Source organism: Taudactylus pleione, unplaced genomic scaffold, assembly GCF_031769625.1.
Source record: "Taudactylus pleione unplaced genomic scaffold, aTauple2 ptg000105l, whole genome shotgun sequence".
Lineage (NCBI taxonomy): Eukaryota > Metazoa > Chordata > Amphibia > Anura > Myobatrachidae > Taudactylus > Taudactylus pleione.
This window is the reverse complement of record NW_028284507.1, coordinates 7,445,503-7,470,267: the sequence shown is the minus strand read 5'-3', so window position 1 is coordinate 7,470,267 and position 24,765 is coordinate 7,445,503. Positions and strand designations below refer to the sequence as shown.

The 24,765-nt window shown below is 46.8% G+C and overlaps 1 protein-coding gene across 10 annotated transcripts in view; it reads left to right on the top strand.

Moving 5' to 3' along the window:
* The window catches only part of AAK1 (AP2 associated kinase 1), a 148,697-nt gene that overhangs the window by 50,886 nt on the left and 73,046 nt on the right, over nucleotides 1–24,765 (top strand). For all 10 annotated transcript variants that reach the window (XM_088470816.1, XM_088470815.1, XM_088470813.1 and 7 more), the window contains 3 exons: nucleotides 11,893–12,014; nucleotides 22,374–22,455; nucleotides 23,560–23,692. In XM_088470816.1, the coding sequence (XP_088326942.1) occupies nucleotides 11,893–12,014; nucleotides 22,374–22,455; nucleotides 23,560–23,692 (337 nt within the window). The remainder of the gene's footprint in view (nucleotides 1–11,892; nucleotides 12,015–22,373; nucleotides 22,456–23,559; nucleotides 23,693–24,765) is intronic.

Genomic DNA, 24,765 nt, shown 5'->3' with positions numbered 1-24,765 from the left:
GGTAAATAAATGGAAAAGCTTTTCTTTAAAAAGTCACAGTGTTGGGGAAGAAGTTTCGATCCATGTCTGAAGTACAGCTTTACGGGCCACCGCACTAAAAATCAGTAGGAGTCTCCTGCAACCCCTCGCCACCCGCTGACCCTCCGGAAGAATACCAAATAAAGTCCATACATCAGTAAATGGTACATAATTTACCAAGTGCTCAAGGGTGAATTTCCTAACTTGTAACCAAAAGGATCTGAGGAGAGGATAAGACCAAAAATAATGGTACAAATTAGCTATGGATGTCTGACTGCGAGGGCAAGAGGCCGAAGACATACCCGCTAAATACTGACGATGCGGGGAGAAGTATGATTTGTGAAAAATATTCAAAAACATTTCCTGATATTGGATAGCTAGGAATAAGTTACGTGATAAGAGAAGAGTTTTAGTAAGAATCTCACAATATAATGAGGGAATCGCCTGCACCCACCTACTCATCCCAGTGCGCACTGTTTTATACTGCATTGGTTGTCGTAAAAAGGAATAATTAATCGATAACGCCTTTTTGGAAGCCGGTTCTCACAGTAGCAGAGCATTAAGCGTGTTATCCCAATCCAAATCTGAAAAACATCTAATGAAGCTACATCATGCTGAGCCTGCGTGGTATATTGAGAAAGGCACCTATAGTAGACAATCCTTCTCTGTGAAGTTTGGTAAAAGGGAATGATGCCCTACCTCCCTGAAAATCTGAATGTCCGATAAAAGGCAAAAAAATTGATTTAAAGAATTTAGATGACATCGATGACGAAGAATATGCCACACTTTTTGCGTGGACCACAAAAGAGGGTTATCTCGTAAGTGATTGGGGACTTCTGCATCATGCCCAATTGAGGAGTTAGCGTAAAGGTCTCGGTCATGGATCCAGTCTCGAAGATACCGTAATATTGATGCATGATTAAATTTAAGACATGAGGAAAGTTGATGCCTCTGTTCGCTTTGGTTTGCTGTAGTTTGATTAGTCTGATCCGTGGGAATTTAGATTTCCATATAAATTTTATTAAAATAGAATTCACCAATCGTAAATCTTTCTGCGTTAAAAGAGAATGTAGCAGTCTAGGGAATGTTGCCATCTTAATAAGATTGGCTCTCCCCATGTAGGATAAACAAAGATGTTTCCAGCCCTACAAATTCCGTAGTTATTTGTCCAATTGCCTTCGAGAAATTGTATAATTCAGCTGGATGTTTGGGAAGCTGAATTCTTATATAGTCAATACTAGTCTTGGCCCATCTCAACAGCAAATGAGAACCCCAACGGGAACCTTGTATGTTTGGATGGAGATAAAGACCCACATATTTGCATAAATTCACCATATATCCCGAAATTTTTCCAAAGTCCGAAAGATGAAACAAGATTTTTTTCTAAAGAAAACTCAGGTTTGTTAATACAAAGTAGCAAATCGCCCGCAATAGCAGATAATTTAATCTCCACAGCCCCCACCTGAATCCCTCGGAACTCCGACCAGGTCTGGAGAACCCTAAACAAAGGATCAATACATAAATTAAACAGCAACGGGGAGAGGGGGCATCTCCCTCTACGCATAGAGATTGGATCTCCACGAACCCCGTTAACTAAAAAAGTTGTCATAGGATGAGAATAAAAATTCTGTATCATTTCAATAAAGTGTCAAAACCTCTTCTTTCCAGAATAGTAAATAGATGTGGCACCGAGTCAAAAGCTTTTTGTGTGTGCAGACTATGTAGCATACCTCTCGCTCTCTCCTGACCTGTACCTGCCAGAACAGCTGCCAAGGCCGTACGTATAGCCCTAACCGAATGCCTACCTCGGATGAATCCTGTTTGATGTGGGGTAAACAAATCAGGCAATATAGTCTGTAACCTATTGCCCATTATTCTCGGGAGTAATTTAAATTCTGAATTCAAAAGGGAGATAAGGCGTATTCAGATTTTTTTTTTTTTTAGATATATATTGATGTAAAAGAAATTGAGAAGATCTGCCCTCAAATATGTATGTACTTTGCAGAAATAGGATTTGCTCAATCATTCGGAATATACTGTAGGTAATGAGTAATATAGTAAATACAATTTTTAATACTTTCTGGGTATAAGAATTAGATGTCTTGCAAGCCTGGTTAATGGGCGTCATTCACTAATATTGTACAGCTATGCAGTATCCATGGTAACCAACTTTAATACGTCCAATACAAGTTACTAATTATTTGGTTTGGGCTTCTGTATTTGCATCATGTCATTTTTTTGAATCATTATTATTGATACATTGTATAACAGCAGCACATTACAGTTGTGAACGCACAAAATAATTGCGCAAGACTATATATTAACAGACAGACAAAGAGGTAAGGTCTCTGCTTGCAAGGTATGGGTAAATAGGAGTTTGATACATGAGGTAAATTGCTCTATAATGCATGTGATCTAGTCCACAGCAATGTTGATTTGGAGGTCAGATGACTGTATGATAAAGTGTTGGTGTTTTATATAATTCGGTGACTTGTTATTAAGACGTAACATTGGCTTTTTATCATTCACTAGGAGGGTCAACGTGCAAAATAGGTCATATATAGGTTTAGTCGTGGATGTCAATGTATGAACCGTCCACTCAGACTAGGCTTCAGTGATTTGCATTGTCAGATGTACATTAGCCATAGCATGGAGATATTTGCCTGTAATAACTAATGTGTATTGGTTAGAATACATACATGTAGGTGCACCTGGTTATGTCTGTATGGAAGGGTACGGAGACCCATGAACTGAAAGTTGTGGATAAACTTGTGCTAAAGTTGCTTGATTAGAGGTGACCCTGGTGGAGACGCTGCTATATGGAGGATTACAGTTTAGTTAGCAATCAGATGAGCAGAATTTGTTTTCTTCATGTCTTGTTTAAACAGCTGATCAGTAACGTGCGCTATCATTTCATATACTGTATGAAGAATAAATCACAGCCAGTGTCCTGTAGGCGCTGTGCCATATCCTTATTTTTGTTTATTTATTACTAGTTCATTATAGAGTGCACCCACATTCTGCAGCGCTTTACAGAGACTTTCTGTCATTCACCTCAGTCCCTGCCCCAGTGGAGTTTACAATCTATATTCCCTATCACATACCCAGTAAGGTTAATTCTTGTCAGGACCCAATTAACCTGCCAGTATATTTTTGGATTGTGGGAGGAAACTGGAGCATCCGGAGGAAACCCACACAAGCACAGGGAGAATACACAAACTCCACACAGTTAGAGTCCTGGGAGAAATTGAACCCAGGACTCTAAGTGTTGTGAGGCAGTAATGCTAACCATTACACCATTACACCATCCATGCTGAGCTTCTTAGTATATCACTAAATGCTAATGTGACTGCAATAAATAAATTATGTGTGTGTGTGTGTATGTATGTGTATATATATATAATATATATACACACACTGTATGTATGAGGGTGGCTTAATAAATAGGGTGACAAGACCTCTCATTGCGTAAAAAGACATCTATCCCGGCATAGAAGAAATCCGTATCAAGCGCCTGCAGCCAGGACATGACGACTCGCTGAACTTCACCATCAGTTGCGAATCGCCTTCCACCCAGGTGATTCTTCAATGGTCCAAAGAGATGGAAATCACAATACACTGCAGGAACTGTACCCTCTCCTCATGGTACCATCCTATTGGTTTTGTGGACTTCTGTGAGTTGCTTCGGTACCCAGCGTGAACACTTTTTTATGTGCCCCAGTTTCTCATGAACGATATTGTGCACAGTACCCACTGAGATGTTCAGTTCATCAGCAATATCACTAATATCAAAATAATAATAATAATTGCTCAAATGCGTCTGTCCTCCTGAATCAGAGCTTCAGTGCAGCATAAATTGGCATCTTCGGTGGACGTGCTTGGCCGACTGTTTAGCTGATCATCCTTATCGTCTGTCCTGCTGTTAATGGCAGTGAAGAGAAGCAGTGGTCTATTTGCTCTGGCCTGGTGGGAAATTAGAATGAAATAGAGAACATTACACAGGTGACAGGTCTTGTTACATTTACATAAGGTAACTAGACCTAACCCTAACCTTCCCCCCCCCCCCTCCTAGTGCCTAACCCTAAACTCCCCGCCTAAACCTAACCCCCCCTCCCTGCACCCTAAACCTAACTCTCCCGAGGAGGGCCGCCTAAACCTAACCTCCCCCCGGCGGTGCCTGACCCTAACCACCCCTTCCCCTAGCCTAAATCTAACCCTCCCGGGGGGTGCCTAGCCCTAAGTCCCCCCGGGAGTCCCTAATCCTAACCCAGCCCCCCCACGCAGCTAAGCGCCCCCGATGCTCGGCGTACCTATGATCGGTATGCCGGATGTTGGTATTTCGGCATGGGGCTGATGATAGGCGTCAGTATTTAGACGCCTATCTTTAGTCCCATGCTGGGATCTCACAGTCGGGAAGCCGGTGGTCGGCATTTCGACCGCCGGCTTCCTAACTACGTCCTATATATATTAGGGGTGAGCGGGTTCGGATTTCTGAAATCCGAACCCCCCCGAGCCCCCCCGATCCGAGTCCGATCCGAGTCAGGCTCGACTTTTCCCGCCTGACTCGGATCTGAAATCGAGGCAAAACGTCATCATCCCGCCTTCCGAGTCTCGCGGGTTTTGGATCCTATATAAGGTACCCGCGTCGGCGCCATTTTCTCACTCGGCTGTGGACAGTGAAGAGGGAGGGTGGGAGTTAGGGCTGTGTAGTGTAGTGTAGTGCTGCTGTTGTCCACTACTTCAAAGTCCATAGGGGCTGGCTGTGTTGTGCTGTGCTGCTGTTGTTAATAGGGGCTGTGTCCACTACTTCAAAGTCCATAGGGGCTGGCTGGACTGTGTTGTGCAGTCAGTTCTCCATAGGGGCTGTGTCCACTCCAAAGTCCTGTGCAGTGTCCCAGTCCTAAAGGAGAGCTGTAGTGTTGTCCAGGGGGTGCTCTGTCCATCAGGGGCGCTCCCCCCAAGTGCTAAAAAAATAATATATTTTCTGTGTTTGTGAATTGTGTGCGCAGTAGCCGCACGTGCATCAACAAAGTAGTGCCAAGCGTGCGCCTGTGTCATAAGTAAAGGGCCGGCTGGCTTGACCGTTAAAGGGTGCTGTAACCCCCGAAAGTACACTCCAGTCCAAACCAAAAAAAAATTATTTTCTGTGTTTGTGAATTGTGTGCGCAGTAGCCGCACGTGCATCAACAAAGTAGTGCCAAGCGTGCGCCTGTGTCATAAGTAAAGGGCCGGCTGGCTTGACCGTTAAAGGGTGCTGTAACCCCCGAAAGTACACTCCAGTCCAAACCAAAAAAAAATTATTTTCTGTGTTTGTGAATTGTGTGCGCAGTAGCCGCACGTGCATCAACAAAGTAGTGCCAAGCGTGCGCCTGTGTCATAAGTAAAGGGCCGGCTGGCTTGACCGTTAAAGGGTGCTATAACCCCCGAAAGTACACTCCAGTCCAAACCAAAAAAAAAATTATTTTCTGTGTTTGTGAATTGTGTGCGCAGTAGCCGCACGTGCATCAACAAAGTAGTGCCAAGCGTGCGCCTGTGTCATAAGTAAAGGGCCGGCTGGCTTGACCGTTAAGGGTGCTGTAACCCCCGAAAGTACACTCCAGTCCAAACCAAAAAAAAAATTATTTTCTGTGTTTGTGAATTGTGTGCGCAGTAGCCGCACGTGCATCAACAAAGTAGTGCCAAGCGTGCGCCTGTGTCATAAGTAAAGGGCCGGCTGGCTTGACCGTTAAGGGTGCTGTAACCCCCGAAAGTACACTCCAGTCCAAACCAAAAAAAAATTATTTTCTGTGTTTGTGAATTGTGTGCGCAGTAGCCGCACGTGCATCAACAAAGTAGTGCCAAGAGTGCGCCTGTGTCATAAGTAAAGGGCCGGCTGGCTTGACCGTTAAAGGGTGCTGTAACCCACAAAGTACACTCCAGTCCAAACCAAAAAAAATATTATTTTCTGTGTTTGTGAATTGTGTGCGCAGTAGCCGCACGTGCATCAACAAAGTAGTGCCAAGCGTGCGCCTGTGTCATAAGTAAAGGGCCGGCTGGCTTGACCGTTAAAGGGTGCTGTAACCCCCGAAAGTACACTCCAGTCCAAACCAAAAAAAAATTATTTTCTGTGTTTGTGAATTGTGTGCGCAGTAGCCGCACGTGCATCAACAAAGTAGTGCCAAGCGTGCGCCTGTGTCATAAGTAAAGGGCCGGCTGGCTTGACCGTTAAGGGTGCTGTAACCCCCGAAAGTACACTCCAGTCCAAACCAAAAAAAAAATTATTTTCTGTGTTTGTGAATTGTGTGCGCAGTAGCCGCACGTGCATCAACAAAGTAGTGCCAAGCGTGCGCCTGTGTCATAAGTAAAGGGCCGGCTGGCTTGACCGTTAAGGGTGCTGTAACCCCCGAAAGTACACTCCAGTCCAAACCAAAAAAAAAATTATTTTCTGTGTTTGTGAATTGTGTGCGCAGTAGCCGCACGTGCATCAACAAAGTAGAGCCAAGCGTGCGCCTGTGTCATAAGTAAAGGGCCGGATGGCTTGACCGTTAAAGGGTGCTGTAACCCCCGAAAGTACACTCCAGTCCAAACCAAAAAAAAATTATTTTCTGTGTTTGTTAATTGTGTGCGCAGTAGCCGCACGTGCATCAACAAAGTAGTGCCAAGCGTGCGCCTGTGTCATAAGTAAAGGGCCGGCTGGCTTGACCGTTAAGGGTGCTGTAACCCCCGAAAGTACACTCCAGTCCAAACCAAAAAAAAATTATTTTCTGTGTTTGTGAATTGTGTGCGCAGTAGCCGCACGTGCATCAACAAAGTAGTGCCAAGAGTGCGCCTGTGTCATAAGTAAAGGGCCGGCTGGCTTGACCGTTAAAGGGTGCTGTAACCCACAAAGTACACTCCAGTCCAAACCAAAAAAAATATTATTTTCTGTGTTTGTGAATTGTGTGCGCAGTAGCCGCACGTGCATCAACAAAGTAGTGCCAAGCGTGCGCCTGTGTCATAAGTAAAGGGCCGGCTGGCTTGACCGTTAAAGGGTGCTGTAACCCCCAAAGTACACTCCAGTCCAAACCAAAAAAAATATTATTTTCTGTGTTTGTGAATTGTGTGCGCAGTAGCCGCACGTGCATCAACAAAGTAGTGCCAAGCGTGCGCCTGTGTCATAAGTAAAGGGCCGGCTGGCTTGACCGTTAAAGGGTGCTGTAACCCCCAAAGTACACTCCAGTCCAAACCAAAAAAAAAATTATTTTCTGTGTTTGTGAATTGTGTGCGCAGTAGCCGCACGTGCATCAACAAAGTAGTGCCAAGCGTGCGCCTGTGTCATAAGTAAAGGGCCGGCTGGCTTGACCGTTAAAGGGTGCTGTAACCCACAAAGTACACTCCAGTCCAAACCAAAAAAAAAATTATTTTCTGTGTTTAGCCGCACGTATATATCAAATCGATATAACATAAATGGAGGACCAAACTTTCTCCGATAAAAATAAAATAGAGAAAGATCAAGAACCACTTCCTCCTAGTGCTGAAGCTGCTGCCACTAGTCATGACATAGACGATAACATGCCATCAACGTCGTCTGCCAAGGCCGATGCCCAATGTCATAGTAGAGGGCACATACAATCCCAAATGGCAAAGTTCAGGAAAATGACCTTGAAAAAGACATTTAAATCAGCTGAAGAGAAACGTAAACTTGCCAATATGCCATTTACGACACGGAGTGGCAAGGAACGGCTAAGGTCGATCCCTAGTATGTTCATGACTAGTGGTTCAGCTTCACATGACGATGGAAGCCCTCCTCCCACTAAAAAAATCAAAAGAGTTAAGCTGGCAAAAGCACAGCGAAGAACTGTGCTTTCTAAGAAGATATCACAAATCCCCAAGGAGAGTCCAAGTGTGGTGGTGGTTGCGATGCCTGACCTTCCCAGCACTGGACGTGAAGAGGTGGCTCTTTCCACCATTTGCACGCCCCCTGCAAGTGCTGAAAGGAGCACCCACAGTCCACTTGCTGATATGCAAATTGAAGATGTCACTGTTGAAGTACAACAGGATGAGGATACTGGTGTAGCTGGCGCTGAGGAGGAAGTTGGCGAGGAGGATTCTGATGGTGATGTGGTTTGTTTAAATCAGGCTCCGGGGGAGACAGTTGTTGTCCGTGGGATGAAAAAGCCCATCACGGTCATGCCTGGGCAGAAGACCAAACATTCCACCTCTTTGGTCTGGCAATATTTCTATCCAAATCCGGACAACAACTGTCTTGCCATATGTACCATATGTAAAGGTGAAATAAGTAGGGGTAGGGACGTCAACCACCTAGGAACATCCTCCCTTATACGGCACCTGCAGCGCGTTCATAAAAAGTTACTGTCAAGTTCAGAAACTTTGGCTAAGACGGTAAGCAGTCCAGGGATACCTAAATCCCGTTGTCCTGTTGTATCCAAGCGCCTGCAAACCACACCGTCAACTCCCTCCTCGTCAATTTCCTCCTTAGTCAGGATCGGAAGTAGTCCTGCAGGCCATGTCACTGGCATGACTGACTCTCCTATCCGGGATTCCTCTGGAGGATCCTGCATTGCTACGCCTACTGCTGCCGCTGCTGCTGTTGCTGCTGCTGGGAGTCGTTCATCATCCCAGAGAGGAAGTAGGAACACCACTACTTTTACTAAACAATTGACCCTCCAACAGTCCTTAGCGAGGAGGATGAAGTACGACAGCAGTCATCCTGAAGCAAAACGTATAACTGAGGCCTTGACTGCTATGTTGGTGTTAGACGTGCGTCCGGTATCCGCCATTAGTGCAGTGGGATTTAGACAATTGATGGAGGTAGTGTGTCCCCGGTTCCAAATCCCGTCTAGATTCCACTTCACTAGGCAGGCGATACCGAGACTGTACAGAAACGTCAGAAAAAGTGTCCTCAGTGTCCTGAAAAATGCCGTTGTACACAATGTCCACTTAACCACGGACATGTGGACAAGTGGAACAGGGCAGACTAAGGACTATATGACTGTGACAGCCCACTGGGTAGATGTATCACCTTACGCAGCAACAGCAGCAGCGTCACCAGTAGCAGCATCTCAGAAACGCCAGCTCGTTACAAGGCAGGCTACGCTGTGTATCACCGGTTTCAGTAAGAGGCACACCGCCGACAACCTCTTAGAGAAACTGAGGGAAATCATCGCCCAGTGGCTTACCCCACTTAGACTCTCCTGGGGATTTGTGATATCTGACAACGCCACCAATATTGTGCGGGCATTACATCTGGGCAAATTCCAGCACGTCCCATGTTTTGCTCACACAATAAACTTGGTGGTGCAGAATTTTCTGAAAAGCGACAGGGGCGTGCAGGAGACGCTTTGGGTGGCCCGAAAAATTTCTGGCCACTTTCGCCATTCAGCGACTGCGTGCCGAAGACTGGAGCGCCAGCAAACACTCTTGAACCTGCCCCGCCATCACCTGAAGCAAGAGGTTGTGACGCGGTGGAACTCAACCCTCTATATGCTTCAGAGGATGGAGGAGCAGCAAAAGGCCATACAAGCCTATACATCCACCTATGACATAGGCAAAGGAGGGGGTATGCACCTGACTCAAGCGCAGTGGAGAATGATTTCCGTGTTGTGCAAGGTTCTCCAGCCCTTCGAACTTGCCACACGTGAAGTCAGTTCAGACACAGCCAGCTTGAGTCAGGTCATTCCCCTCATCAGGCTTTTGCAGAAGCAGCTGGAGAAAGTGAAGGAGGAGCTAAGACGGAGCGATTCCGCTCGGCATGTGGGACTTGTGGATGAAGCCCTTCATTCGCTTTGCCAGGATTCCAGGGTGGTCAATCTGTTGAAATCAGACCACTACATTTTGGCCACCGTGCTTGATCCTAGGTTTAAAGCCTATGTGGTGTCTCTCTTTCCGGCCGACACAAGCCTGCAGAGGTGCAAAGACCTGCTGGTGAACACACTGTCAGCTGAAGCGGAACGTGACACGTCAACGGCTCCTTCTTCATTTTCTCCCGCAACTGGGGCTGCCAGGAAAAAACTTAGGTATCCTAAGCAACCCGCTGGCGGTGATGCAGGGCAGGCAGGACCAAGTTTGGACATCTGGTCCGGACTGAAGGACCTGGCAACAATTTCTGACATGTCTACTGTCACTGCATATGATACTGTCACCATTGACAGAATGGTGGAGGATTACATCGGTGACAGCATCCAAGTAGGCATGTCAGACAGTCCATACCTGTACTGGCAGGAAAAAGAGGCAATTTGGAGGCCCCTGTACAAGCTGGCTCTATTTTACCTGAGTTGCCCCCCCTCCAGTGTGTACTCCGAAAGAGTGTTTAGTGCAGCCGGGAACCTTGTCAGCGAAAGGCGTAGGAGGTTGCTTCCACAGAATGTGGAGAAGATGATGTTCATCAAAATGAATTATCAGCTCTTCCAGGCAGACCAGCCTCCAGAAGGTACAGAGGGACCTGTGGTGGTGGATTCAAGTGGGGACGAGTTAATACTTTGTGAGGATGAGGATGTACACACTGAAGAGGGTGAGGAATCGGTGGATGAGGAGGATGAGGATGACATCTTGCCTCCGTAGAGCCAGTTTGTGCAGGGACACATTAATTGCCAGCTTGTTTTGTGGGGGCCCAAACGAACCAATCATTTCAGCCACAGTTGTGTGGCAGACCCTGGCGCTGAAATGATTGATTTGTTAAAGTGTGCATGTCCTGTTTATACAACATAAGGGTGGGTGGGAGGGCCCAAGGACAATTCCATCTTGCACTTCTTTTTTTTCTTTGCATTATGTACAGTTTGGGGCCTAGTTTTTCTAACTGCCATCCTGTCTGCCACTGCAGTGTCACTCCTAGATGGGTCACGTGTTTGTGCCGCCCACTCGTGTCGCTTAGCATAGTCATCCAGCTACCTCGGTGCAACCTTTTGGACATGAAAACACTATTGTGAGGTGTTCAGAATAGACTGGAAATGAGTGGAAATTAAGGTTATTGAGGTTAATAATAGCATAGGAGCAGAGAAACCAACAAATTCTGTGATTTTAGCTGTTTTTATGCTTTTTAAAAAAAAAATACAGATCCAAAACACAAAACCCAGAACCCAAAACACGGAAGGGTGGTTTTGGCAAAACCAATCCAGATCCAAAACACGAAGAAAGATCCAGATCCAAAACCAAAACACAAAACACGAAAAGTGGCCGGTGCACACCCCTAAAATATATATATATATATATATATATATATCTATCTATATATATCTATATATATCTGCATCTTAATAAATATATACACACAGTCTTTGGTTTGCATTGAAGTTTTCCATCCTCTGGTGCTCTGACTCTCACTGATTCCCAGGATGATGTAGCAGTGACCAATTGTACATGGAACATCGACAAGTGGAGCTTATTTAGTCTATGTAAAACCAGTGGTCCCAACAATCTCTGCTTTCTGTGTCGCTGATGCTTCCTCTCAGTACATTTGTACATGACTATGAGCACTGTTTGCCTGCACATCACTTACTCAGATACTGTAAATGTGTGTCTGTTACCTATAGTGCTGTTTTGTTTTGTTCCTTTTTTTTTTCTATTTATACTGTTTTTAACTGCAATGTGACAACCCTTATAGAGGGGAGATTTCACGGGTAATGAAAATAGTCATTTTATTAGCAGAGAGTTATGAATGAATTGTAATCATGAGATCCCTTTTACATCTTGGTGCTGCTGTTGTGCTCTCTAGATAAGGGTTAGGGTGGGACATGGAAAAAAAAAAAAAGCAAGGAACCCAGATGTCACACACATTATTTCCCAAATACTTGACTTTTATGTGTAGGTTTGTCTTTAGCCAAATCTTAAACTAATTCTCTCCCCTTCAGCCATTGCTCTTCGATGCTAAACCTAGTAAAAGTTTTTGTGTGTTTGCAGGTGGAAAATATCTTACTACACGATCGCGGTCACTACGTCCTGTGCGACTTTGGAAGTGCAACCAACAAATGTCAAAACCCTCAGACTGAAGGTGTTACCGCTGTGGAGGACGAGATTAAGAAGTATGTATGATAGAGATTGAGAGAGGGCTGGATTCGGTGTGCACTCAGGGCCACACTCTGTATAGACCAGTCTAGGCCTGTATACTTCTCATTCCATTTATACAAACAGAATGTAGGAGAAATAGAAATGCAATACGCTATGTGCCTGTGGCCTTATATCAGCTTCAATTGAAATATTACATCTGCATATTACAAGGCTTTGTAACTCAGTGACTATGTAATCATTCACATCAGTCCCAGTTGCAGGGGATCGTGTTGTGATGCTTGTATTATTTATAACTACGGTCAGCAGTTTCATAGTATGGAAGCTAAAGGGTATATTTACTAAACGGAGAGTTTTCAGGAGTGGAGATGTTGTCAATAGCAACCAGTCAGATTCTAGCTATTATCTTCTTGAAGGTGCTAGATAAATGTTAAGTACAATCTGATTGGTTGCTATGGGCAACATCTCCAATTCTAAAAAAATCTCACTTTAGGAAATTTACCCCTAACTGTTTGCAGCCTTTTTTCACATTTGTTTTTCTTAAATCATGGAATCAAAGTGGATTTATTCTGAAATTCTTAGTGATGATCAACCAAACACTGCAATGCAAAAAAAATAAAGGTATTTTTGAATGAGAAATAAAGACAATAATGATAGACGTATTCTTACCCCTTTGTTTTAATACATGTTAGAAGTACATTTAGCTGCAGTTACAGCTGTGAGCCTATTTGAGGAAGCGTCTACCAGCTGAACACTGCAGATATCACCTCTTATTGCTTTTGTTCTGTCAGTTTGTGTGTGGACTGCTGCTGAATAGGAATACTCAAATGATCCCATAGATTATCTTTAGGAGTGAGGTCTGGGTCTTGACTAGAGGGTACATTTACTAAAGTGAGACCTTTTAGAAGTGGAGATGTTGCCCATAGCAACCAATCAGATTCTAGCTATTATCTTCTAGAAGGTGTTAGTTAAATGTTAAGTAGAATCTGATTGCTATGGGCAACATCTCCATTTCTAAAAACTCTCACTTTAGTAAATATACCCCCTACTGAATGTGGCTTCTGTTGTGTGCTTTGGGTTATTGTTCTTCTGGGATATAGAGTTTCCGTCAAGTACTGGGGCCCAGATTGTTCAACAAGTGTTATTGTAACTGTCATTTTTCAAACACACGACAGTTTGGAGCTGATTGGTTGGAGCAATTAGTAACGAGTGAAAACCAGAATATCACTTGTTGATAAATCAGATCCTATGTTTCTACTTCAGGGTCCATAGGGTATCCACAGGATACCTTGGGGTATAGGTGTGACGTCAGTCGCAGGGCACCAAAGAGTTAAGCTTTCAGCCTCCCAGGATGCACTAGGTCCCCCTCCTATACCCCGCCCCCGAGCCAAGGCACCTCAGTTTAGTTTGGTGCCCGGCCGGAGTCGGGTGCACCTGTTGGAGTGGGGGCTAGAAGAGCCCCTGAAGCTTATTCTTCATGCAGCTGTGGCTGCACAACTGGATGAACAGCATGGACAGTCAGTCCTGACGTCCATGCTGTCTTCCCTACACCCCGCCGGTACCAGAACGCCGGTACTGATCCGGGGATGCTGGTGGGCGTCTGGGGTCACAGCTAGCGGTGACCCCAGATGCTCCGGACCATGGCCGGATTCAAGGGGGACAGAGGTAAGCAGCGGGGTCCCGCGGTGGGTCCCCGCTGATCACATGGTCCTAAGTCCCCAGGCAGGGGGCTCCCTGGGGACTGGCTGCAGCGTGGAGCCAGGCGACCAACCTGCGCTTCCACTACCCCCTGGGACAGCGGACCGCAGCAGAGCGGTAGCGCTGCGGCGTCCCAGGGGTTAAATGCATGCCAGGGGAGCGCGCCTTCCCTGTCTCACAGCCGGCGCCTCCCCCGCTGCACACAGCCCTCTCTGCATGCTGCCGACTGGTCCTGTGGCAGCGCTCCTCCCCCAGGCCAGCCTCCTCTCTGCTCCTCGGCGGCCATCTTCTCCAGAACGCATGGTGAACGCTGCTGGAAGCGCTGGAAGGAAGCATCGTGGTCTGGGTCCCCCCGCATACCTCTCCTCCGCTGTGGTCAGGTCTGTGTATGCAGCGCTGTGTCCTACCAGGCCCTGTGTCTGTGTAGTTGAGTGATCAGCGCTGTTAGTGCAGGAATTGTTATTTTTCTGCATTGTATGTGACTGTGCTAGCGCTGCTGCCTGTAATCTTTTCTTCTCTAAACTGTCAGCTTTATTACTGTCCCTGTTCTTTCTGCTAAAGCCCTTGCGGTGCGGTGCTGCAGGGTGGTCTCTCGCCTATTTAATACTTAATTGGTGAGAGAGGTCACATACGTGGTGCCATCATGTCTGAAAGTGATTTTCCCCTCCGGCTACAGTGTACCACGTGCAAAGTACCGTTAGCGGAGGGGGAGGGTAGCGCGGAGGGCCTTTGCCGGCAGTGTTTGTCCATGGCGCGGCCTATTACGGTTACAGCACCGGTACAGGAGCCGCCCTGGGCTTGTTTCGCTCAGGCGTTAACAGCTTTAGTGGGCCAGTTAGCTCCGCAGCCCGCGTTTACTCCGATGGGTTTGTCCCAGCAGTCTGTGGTGTCGTCACCCATGCAGGGGTTCCCACGACAATTGGTGGTACCCCACAGTCTCCCTATTTCCCCGCTCCCGGGTTCTCAGGAGCCAGCGTGGGTTAACTCCCTGACGAGTTCTGTACAGCACTTGTCGGATGTGTTGCAAGGGGAGTCTGTGATGCGGTCTCATAAAAGGCCGGTGGCGTCTCTGTCCGCTCCTTATGAGGATGACGAAGGGACGTCTGATGATGGGGAGATTCTAGATCCTTACGATCAGGAACCTCTCCATACTAAGGACGCTGATGCTAAGTCCAAAGTATATATTCCTGGACTTATTCGGGCGGTCCGCACAGCCTTGGTGATTGAGGACGAAGTTCCCCCAGCGGCTAAATCTAAGTATGCCTTTTTCAAAGATGTGAAGGGCGATGCCACAGTCTTTCCTCTTTCGGGTCAGTTGGTGGACCATTTAGAGGAGGCGTGGAAACAACCTGGCAAAAGATACCAGCCGCAGAGACGCCTGGCGGTGGCTTATCCGTTCGCGGATAATTATTTTGCGAAGTGGGAATCCCCTCCACAGGTGGATTCTCACGTGACACGTCTTGTCCGTAGTGCCACATTGCCGATGCCATCCATGTCCTCCCTTAAGGATGCTACGGACCGCAAGGTAGAAATCTGCCTGAAGTCCGCTTATTCCCTTGCAGGGGGGGCAGCACGGCCGGCTATGGCCATTTGCTGGGTTGCCAGAGCGATGGAGCGCTGGGCGGATTCATTAGAGGCTTCTTTTGAATCCGACTGTCCGGCCGATCTGGCGGAGTTGATTGGCAATCTCCGTGATTCGGCCACCTACATCAACGAGGCGGCTCTAGACATTAGTACTCTGGTGTCTAGAATTTCTTCAGCAGCGGTAGCTGCTCGTCGCACCTTGTGGCTGCGATCCTGGAAGGCGGACGCAGATTCCAAGAAAGGTCTGGAAGCGTTGCCGTTTACCGGAGAAGTTCTCTTCGGTCCGGATCTGGATAAGATTGTGGCCACGCTGGCGGCAGCCAAATCTGCCTGTCTCCCGTCGGCCGCTGCTCCTTCTGGTTCGGGACCATCGTCCTTTCGGTCATCTAGGGCCCAGGGCAGGCCCAAACCACAGTCATTTCCTCGACAGGCTGGCCCTAACAAATTGGTCAAGCCCCGGAAGCAGGCATGGAGTACCAGACGTCCGGCCCCCAAGCCAGATGACAAGCCTGCGGCCTGACGGTCCGGGCCTCCCTTTGGGGGATCCCAGGGTGGGAGGCCGCCTGCTACAGTTCGCCCAGTGTTGGTCGACCACTACGACAGACACTTGGGTTCTGGAGGTGGTTTCCCACGGATACGCCCTCTCCTTCCGGCACAGACCCCCGGCTCGCTTCTTCACCACGGGTCTCCCATCAGACCGGAACAAGGCTACGGAGCTGCGGAAGGTATTGCACACTATGCTCCAGGCTGGAGTTATAGTGGCGGTTCCATTCTCCCAGAGGGGCCAGGGTTTCTATTCAAATCTATTTTTGGTACAGAAACCCAATGGGTCATATCGTCCGATTCTCAACCTCAAAGCACTCAACAAGTCTTTGCGGGTCCCTAAGTTTCGGATGGAGACCCTACGGTCCATCATTCTGGCGCTGGAACCTGGGGACTACTTGGTGTCATTGGACATACAGGACGCTTACCTGCATGTCCCTATTCTTTGGCGCCATCAACAGTTCCTCAGGTTTGCAATCAGCAGCGACCACTTCCAGTTTCGGGCGTTACCTTTTGGCCTGGCAACAGCACCACGTGTTTTCACCAAGGTGATGGCGGTCATGGCGGCTTCTCTGCGGCTGCAGGGAGTCCGCATGTTGCCGTATTTGGACGACCTGTTATTGGTGGCAGGATCTCCAGAGCTCCTGTTACGCCACTTGGACCTGACCATTGCACTGCTGCAACGGCACGGCTGGCTAATCAACTGGCAGAAGTCCACTCTAATCCCGTCTCGGAGGATTCTGCATCTTGGAGCCTTATTGGACTCGGGACAGCAAAGGATCTTCGTGACGGAGGACAAGATCTCTGCTTTACAGTCAAGGGTGCGCAGTTGTCTGCACAGCCGCCGGGTGTCCTTACACTCGGCGATGAGGTTACTGGGCTCCATGGTGTCGGTGTTCGACATGGTGGAATACGCCCAGTTTCACTCCAGACCTCTGCAGCACCTGATCCTGTCCAAGTGGAACGGGCTGACTCAGTCTCTGAAGTCCCAGACGATTGTGCTCACCCAGGAGGTTCGCCTGTCCCTTACGTGGTGGTTACAGACGACCCACCTCAACAAGGGACGTCCGTTCTGGGTTCCAAATTGGGTCCTGTTGACAACGGACGCCAGTCTTCGGGGCTGGGGAGCAGTTTCGGGTCCACACTTGTTCCAGGGCAGGTGGACGCCGGCAGAAGCGGAGCTTCCAATAAATATCTTGGAACTCCGTGCGGTCTTCAATGCTCTCCAGCAGGCACAGCGGTTTCTCCAGGGTCGCCCGGTGCAGGTCCAGTCGGACAACGCTACCACCGTGGCCTACATAAACAGGCAAGGAGGAACTCGCAGTCGGGCGGCTCTCGTAGAGGTCTCTCGGATCCTGGTTTGGGCGGAGCGCAATCTTCCGGCCATATCAGCGGTCTTCATCCCGGGAGTGCTCAATTGGGAGGCGGACTTTCTAAGTCGCCAGGACGTTCATCCGGGGGAATGGTCCCTGCACCCGGACGTTTTTCAACTACTGGTGGACAGGTGGGGTCTTCCAAAAATCGACCTCATGGCGTCCCGGCACAACAACAAGTTGCCGGTGTACGGGTCTCGCACAAGAGACGAAGGGGCGTCTCTGGTGGATGCTCTGTCCGTCCGGTGGACGTTCCGGTTCGCATACCTGTTCCCTCCGGTCTCCCTTCTTCCACGGGTAATCCGGAAATTCAAACAGGAAGGAGGGACGCTCCTGTTGATAGCTCTCGCGTGGCCCAGACGGCACTGGTTCTCAGACCTTCAGGGTCTGTCCGTGGACATTCCTCTGCGGTTGCCGCTACGACCGGACCTTCTGTCTCAGGGTCCTTGCCTTCACCCGGACCTGACTCGGCTGTCTTTGACGGCGTGGCTGTTGAGACGGCCATGCTGAGGTCCCGGGGGTTTTCCAGCTCTGTGGTGCGTACCATGTTACGAGCTCGGAAACCGTCTTCCGCGAGGATATACCATCGCGTGTGGCATACGTTCTTCCAGTGGTGTCGACCGAGAGGTTATGCACCGCGGGAGTTTCGTCTGTCTCGGATTCTCGCCTTCCTGCAAGCGGGACTAGATCATGGGCTTCGCCTTGCTTCTTTGAAGGTACAGGTTTCGGTCCTATCTGTCTGGTTTCACCGTAGGATTGCTACAATCCCGGATGTGCGCACCTTTATGCAGGGTGTTCTCCGCATTCAGCCGCCCTTTGTTCCACCTGTGGCGCCTTGGGATTTGGCTGTGGTCCTGAGGGCTCTCCAAGGACCGCCGTTTGAACCACTGGGCTCAGTGGATCTTAAATGGCTAACAGCTAAGACTGTTTTCCTTCTGGCCATTGCTTCGGCCAGACGTGTTTCTGAGTTAGGGGCTCTTTCTTGTAGACCCCCTTTCTTGGTTTTTTATGGGAACAGGGCAGTGCTCCGCACTCGGCCCGAGTTTCTTCCCAAAGTTGTTTCCCAGTTTCATATTAACGAGGAAATAGTTATTCCGGCCTTTAACTCACCGGGTCTTTCCGTGGGTGAGGCCTCTTTGGATGTTGTGCGGGCCTTAAGGACTTATGTTGACCGCACTTCTTCGTTTAGGAAGTCGGACGCTTTGTTTGTCCTCTTTGGCTTCCGTAAAAAGGGTTGGCCTGCTTCAAAGCAAACTTTGGCAGCCTGGATCCGTATGGCTATTTCTGAAGCTTATCTTCATGAAGGCCTACCGGTCCCTCCTTCTCTGAAGGCTCATTCCACTAGGTCTGTGGGTCCTTCGTGGGCAGCTCGACGTGGTGCCTCGGCAGTTCAGATCTGCAAGGCTGCTACGTGGTCCTCTGTCCATACCTTCGTGAGGTATTACAGGTTTGACACCTTCGCCTCTCAGGATGCTTCCTTCGGGCGGCGGATTCTCCTTTCTGCACAGGAGCGTCCCCACCCTTAAAGGATACTGCTTTGGGACATCCCCAAGGTATCCTGTGGATACCCTATGGACCCTGAAGTAGAAAATATGAGATATGGTAAGAACTTACCCTTGTTATCTCTATTTCTACGAAGTCCATAGGGTTCCACAGGACTCCCGCCCTGTCGCACCTGTGCTGCAGATGGGCTTTGCTCTGGTCACCGGTTTTCCGTCTCCCTCTGGTGAGAATGTGATTCTTGTATGTGTCCAGATCTTTGTTCTCTCTCTTCCTTCTCCTCCTCCGGCCTATGGCTTGGTAACTAACTGAGGTGCCTTGGCTCGGGGGCGGGGTATAGGAGGGGGACCTAGTGCATCCTGGGAGGCTGAAAGCTTAACTCTTTGGTGCCCTGCGACTGACGTCACACCTATACCCCAAGGTATCCTGTGGAACCCTATGGACTTCGTAGAAATAGAGATAACAAGGGTAAGTTCTTACCATATCTCATATTATTTTGCGATCCACAGTCCTTCAAACTTTGTCTGTATCATGCTCCTTCTATTTGCCCTCTCTTAAAAGTTTTACTGTTCTCGATGCAGAGACGCATCCTCATACTATTGTGTTCCAGCCACCATACATCACGGTTTAGGTTAGTGTTCATGTGATGATGGACAGAGTTAGACTCGGGCCATAAACTTGGTCTCATCAGACCATAAAATATTCCCCCACTTAGGGCCGTATTCAATTTGAGGCGAAAACCTGTTAACAGCGATAAATTATCGCCGATAACGGGTTTTCGCCTCAAATGATCGCCGATGACGTCATTTTCACCTGTTTTAATTATCCCCATATTCAGTTTCAAAGACTTTTCGCCGGTGCAAAAAGTCTTTGTACAAAGACGGGGATAACTTTTCTCCACACAATAGGTGGCGAAAAAAGTGCAGAATTGGGGTGTAGGGGTGCAGGCTTAAAAAAAATAGCCTGTACCCCTGGGAATGTTCCCTACAATTGTGTGTCAAAAAAAGTTTAATAAAAAAAATTGGGACACCCCAAAAAATGTACTTGAATTTTGGGGTTAAAAGAAAAATATGGGAGACAAAATCCTAAAGCAGCAAAATAGATTCCAGAGGGGTTCCCAAGTATGCGGCAGGTGTTTTCTTAATTGCGGGTGGTAGCGGCAGGTGCATTTTTGAAGAATTTTAATAAATCATTTTAGGGACTTAAAAATATGCTTACCCCAAATTTGATGGGCATAGTTATTTTGCCCCCAAAAATAAGCTGTGCTATTCCTCACCCCTTCTTGAAAGCCGCATTTATGCATCTGCCTATTTAAAAAGCCTGACTCCCTTCGGTAGGCAAAAATGGGGGTACCCATAGTGATCCCCCATGTCTGGACATCTTTAGGGGGGTGCCAGGAACATTTCCCGAAAAGTCCCTGAATTTTCTATACTTTTCCGCTGGGTCCCGATTCCGCAGCTTCTGGAATTGAATACGGGGATAAGCGGGCACACGCCCGATACTTTATCCCCTGCCAAACCTCCGATGTGGAGCGAAAAGTCCGGCATGCGAAAAGTGTGGACTTTTCGCTCCAAATTGAATACCCCACTTAGTATGCGGTTCTCAAAGAGGCACTAAAGCCGCGTACACACTCGCTGATAACGATATCGTAGTCGTTCACACTATCGGCCAGTGTGTATGTGGTAAACGACCAACCTTGCGCGCTCCTGCCAAACGTTTACGATATCCCCAGTCGGCTGTACATCCACTACTCCGCCCCACCCCCTACCCCCCGCCGTCATCCGTCGCTGTATACACTTGTCGATGCCGGCACCCACGCCACGGGCCCGCCAATGACGATATCGCTGCATACATACTTTGTGTAGTGTGTATGCGGCTTAAGCCTTGGACAGTGATACAGTACCAACCAGTTAGGTCCTAACTGTCATTTTTCAAACACATCCTGTAAACTGACAGGAGCTGATTGGTTGGTACTTTATCACTCTCCAAGGCTTAGTGCATCTCTTGGTTGTTGAGATTTCATAAGAATGTTCTTCAGCAATTTGGTTTCTGGTTTTTACACCATCCCATACAGTGCAGATATGTGAAGTACTGGAGATGCCATTGTAACTGGGGTTGTCTCCCATCTTCTGTTATGACAGATTGTAACTTTGTCAGCGATGCCATAGACCTCTTTGCGCTTTTAGTAACAGGTAGCTTTCTCACATGGTTTCTGTTTTGGACCTAGCCAAGTTCACAGCTGTTCCTTATTGCCTCTGGTAGTCCATTTCTTTATGATGAACTTGAACTGAAAATGACTAAAGGATTTTGAAAGCTTCAGATATCCTTCTTCCGGTGCATTTCAACACTTTTTTCTTCTTGAATTTTATGCTTTGAATGGTCTCTGGTCTTCATGATGAAGCTCTTGTTAATCATTCCCTCTGAAGGCAGCTGATTGTATCTGAGTTTATTTAGATGTATTTTGGAAAACGGAGCATATAATTGTGCAAATATTTTGTCTGTTTATTTTTCTTATTTGGAATTCTAAAAAGTTGATTGTGTTTTATTTTTTTTTGTTTACACACATTTGTGTTGCTTATAGGTACTGTACAAAATTCCAAATAAATAAATTTTGATGCGATGATCTAAGAAACATAGGGCCGTATTCAATTTGAGGCGAAAAGCCGTTTTCGCGTGTTTTTGGCGGAAACTTTTCGCCGATTACGTCATTTTTGCCTGTTTTGATTTTACTCCATATTCAATTTGGAAGACTTTTCGCCTAGGCGGAAAGTCAATGCAATGTAATAGGCAGAAAAGTTTCGCCTATGAATAGCAGGCGGAAAAATTTTTGGGGTTTTGGGGTGCAACGTTGCAGGGACCCCTGTGCAGCCTTCAGACAGTCCCCCAAAAGGTAAACTGTGTAAAAAATTTTTTTTAAAAAAGACTTAAGAACACCCCAAAAAAATCACTTTGAATTTGGGGGCGAAAAAAAAAAATGTCGGGGGACAAAGTTAAAAACTAGCGAACTTGACTCTGGGGGGGGTCCCCAAGTATGCCCCAGGTGTTTTTTTCATTGCAGGGACTTGCGGCAGGTGGATTTTCCACGATTTTTTCAACTTAACTTAAACAATTTTAAAATATGCTGGCCCCCATTTTCAAGTACCCCTAATTTGCTGGGATAAGTTATTTTCTGCAAAAAAGCCTCCTGAATACTATTCTGCACCACTTATACAAAAACGCTATTTAGCACCTATTGAGCCCGTTTAAAAACAACAAATACCTTCAGCAAGCCAAATCGGGGGGTACCATAGGGAACCCCCATGTCAGAGCATCTTTTGGGGGGTGTCAGGCTGATTTCCCCAAATCTGACAGTACTTTCCGATTGTTTAAGTTTCGCTTTAGCCTACTTTCAAATTGAATACGGCGATACGCGGGCAGTGCGCGATGCTTTTCCGCCTGCAAAACAGGCAAAGTAGGCACAAAGTCCGGAGAGGCGAAAAAGTATTGCGGGTCCGCTCAAATTGAATACGGCTCTAATATGTAAAAAGGATGCCAAAGAGAGTGGCGATACTGAGAGAGCGCAATAGAGACGGGTGTGGAGGCGGGTTGGGTCTTGCGGCCAGTCAACTGGATTTCTTTAATTGATCAAATCCCAAATAATTACTCCATATATTTAAATACCAATGTGCTCTGTTTCAGGTACACCACGCTTTCCTATAGAGCCCCAGAGATGGTTAATCTTTACAGCGGCAAAGTCATCACTGCCAAGGCTGATATCTGGGTTTGTTAAACACTTCTCCTCATTCATTGATTCCATATGTTCTATACTATTGTTCTGTAGAGCTCCCACATTGCACTTACTTAAGTTCTGACTTTCATCTCCAGAGTAAGTTGCCATTACTCCTAGCTCTGATGGTAGCGGTATTTCATGTCACACAGCAACCCTCCCAGGTATTTCCTCCTGTTTGTGTTGGTTGTCCATTTGGTAGGCATAAATCTATATAGCACTTGAATGCCATGAAGTGCACTTCTGTCAAACCAAGCCACACAGCCAATGAGAAGCCTTTGCGGTCATCCGTCTGTGCAAAGAGCTCTCCTGTAGTTTATATTCAGACTGTAGGCAACACATTTTGGTTTATTTTGCACCATAAAAAACCCCCCAGAAATGATCATCGTTCCATTAATCCTGTTATTGCAAAGTCAGCATGAGGAATTCAAATGTTCACTGGGAGAAACTGGAAGCTGCATCTTGATTCCGCTGCTGTCTATAACAGACAGACCAGTCACTTGCTACAGAGGAGAGCAGGAGAGACCTCATCTATACAGAAGAAGGCTGTGATTCCTCGCTATACACACAGGATAGAATATTAACTATAGAAATGTTTCTAACGTTTCAAGAGAACTCTTAATAGGGTTCCTATTAATTTTTGAGACAGTGTACTGCAATTCTGTATACTGGACATAAATTGCAGCTCAATAGCAGGAAAACTGTCCAGATACGATGTACTTGCTGCCCTTTCAGTCATATATCTTTTCTTGTAGTGTAAGAAGCATTTACCACTCGGAATGGTAAATTGACAAGATGAATGAGTTAAAGTTGGATGCGGCAGGGTTCTTGTGAATAGATTGTAAGCTCTTTGGACTGACCTCGGTGCTGCATTGTCATAAATAATCAGCACTTCCTGTTCAGTTGTACTTACTGTATCCCAAGCACCTTAAAGTTGGTGCACCAGTTACACGTTATTAATACATTGCTTCTTAGTTTACATTTAAGAATACTGACATTTGTACCTTATTGCTTTGTGACCTGCAGGGTTACATGGATCACTGTGTGGTGTTTATGATGAATCCCTGCCTCTCTCATCCTGTGTCTCTTTCCGCTCAGGCACTGGGATGTCTCCTCTACAAGCTGTGTTTTTTCACCCTTCCATTTGGAGAGAGTCAGGTCTCTATTTGTGATGGGAATTTCACTATCCCTGACAACTCTCGCTATTCCCACGACATGCACTGCCTCATCCGTAAGTATTAGCTATATTTCCGGTAGGAGACAAAATTGCTGCACATTTTTAATTTAAAATAATGTTTTTACCGCAGTCATTCAGTCAGAGCATTAGAGCAGCGAGGGGGAGAGAGCTGTTCCCACTGATCATTGTTAAATACAGAATTTAGTAACAGGATGTTAAATGTAATTTGATATCAGTCAGTATGTCCGTGCTTCCCAGGATTTTCGTATTTTAGTCAACATAACATTTTGGTTCAGCTCATGTACAAATACAAGTACACTTAAAATCGGTAACTCCATGTACAGTACTGTGCAAACGTTTTAGGCAGGTGTGGAAAAAATGTAGCAAAGTACGAATGCTTTCAAAAATAGAAATGTTAATAGGTTATATTTATCAAAACCAAAATGCAAAGTGAATGAACAGAAGAGAAATCTAAATCAAATTAATATTTAGTGTGACCCCTCCCCCCCCCCCTTTGCCTTCAAAACAGCATCAATTCTTCTAGGTACACTTGCACACAGGTTCTGAAGGAACTCGGCAGGGAGGTTATTTTATTCTAGACATCTTGGAGAACTAATATGTAATCCCATACAGACTGATTATGTTGGGATCAGGGCTCTGTGGGGCCAGATCATCACTTCCAGGACCCCTTGTTGAATATAGTTCTTAATGACATTGGCTGTATGTTTGGGGTCATTGTCCTGCTGCAGAATAAATTTGGAGCCAATCGGAAGCCTCCCTGATGGTATTGCATGATGGATAAGTACCTGCCTGTATTTCTCAGCATTGAGGACACCAAGAAACGGGCAACGTTGAGGACCATAGACGCAGTGGTCGGCCAAGGAAACTTAGTGCATCAGATGAAAGATACATCATGCTTATTCATGCATACAGTCAGGTGCATAAATATTGGGACATTGACAGAATTTTCATATTTTGGCCTCTATTCACCACCACAATGGCTTCAAAATGAAATAAAACAAGATGTGCTTTAACTGCAGACTTTCAGATTTAATTTGTGGGTAATTACATCCAAATCAGGTGAACGGTGTAGGAATTACAACGGTTTCTATATGTGCCTCCCACTT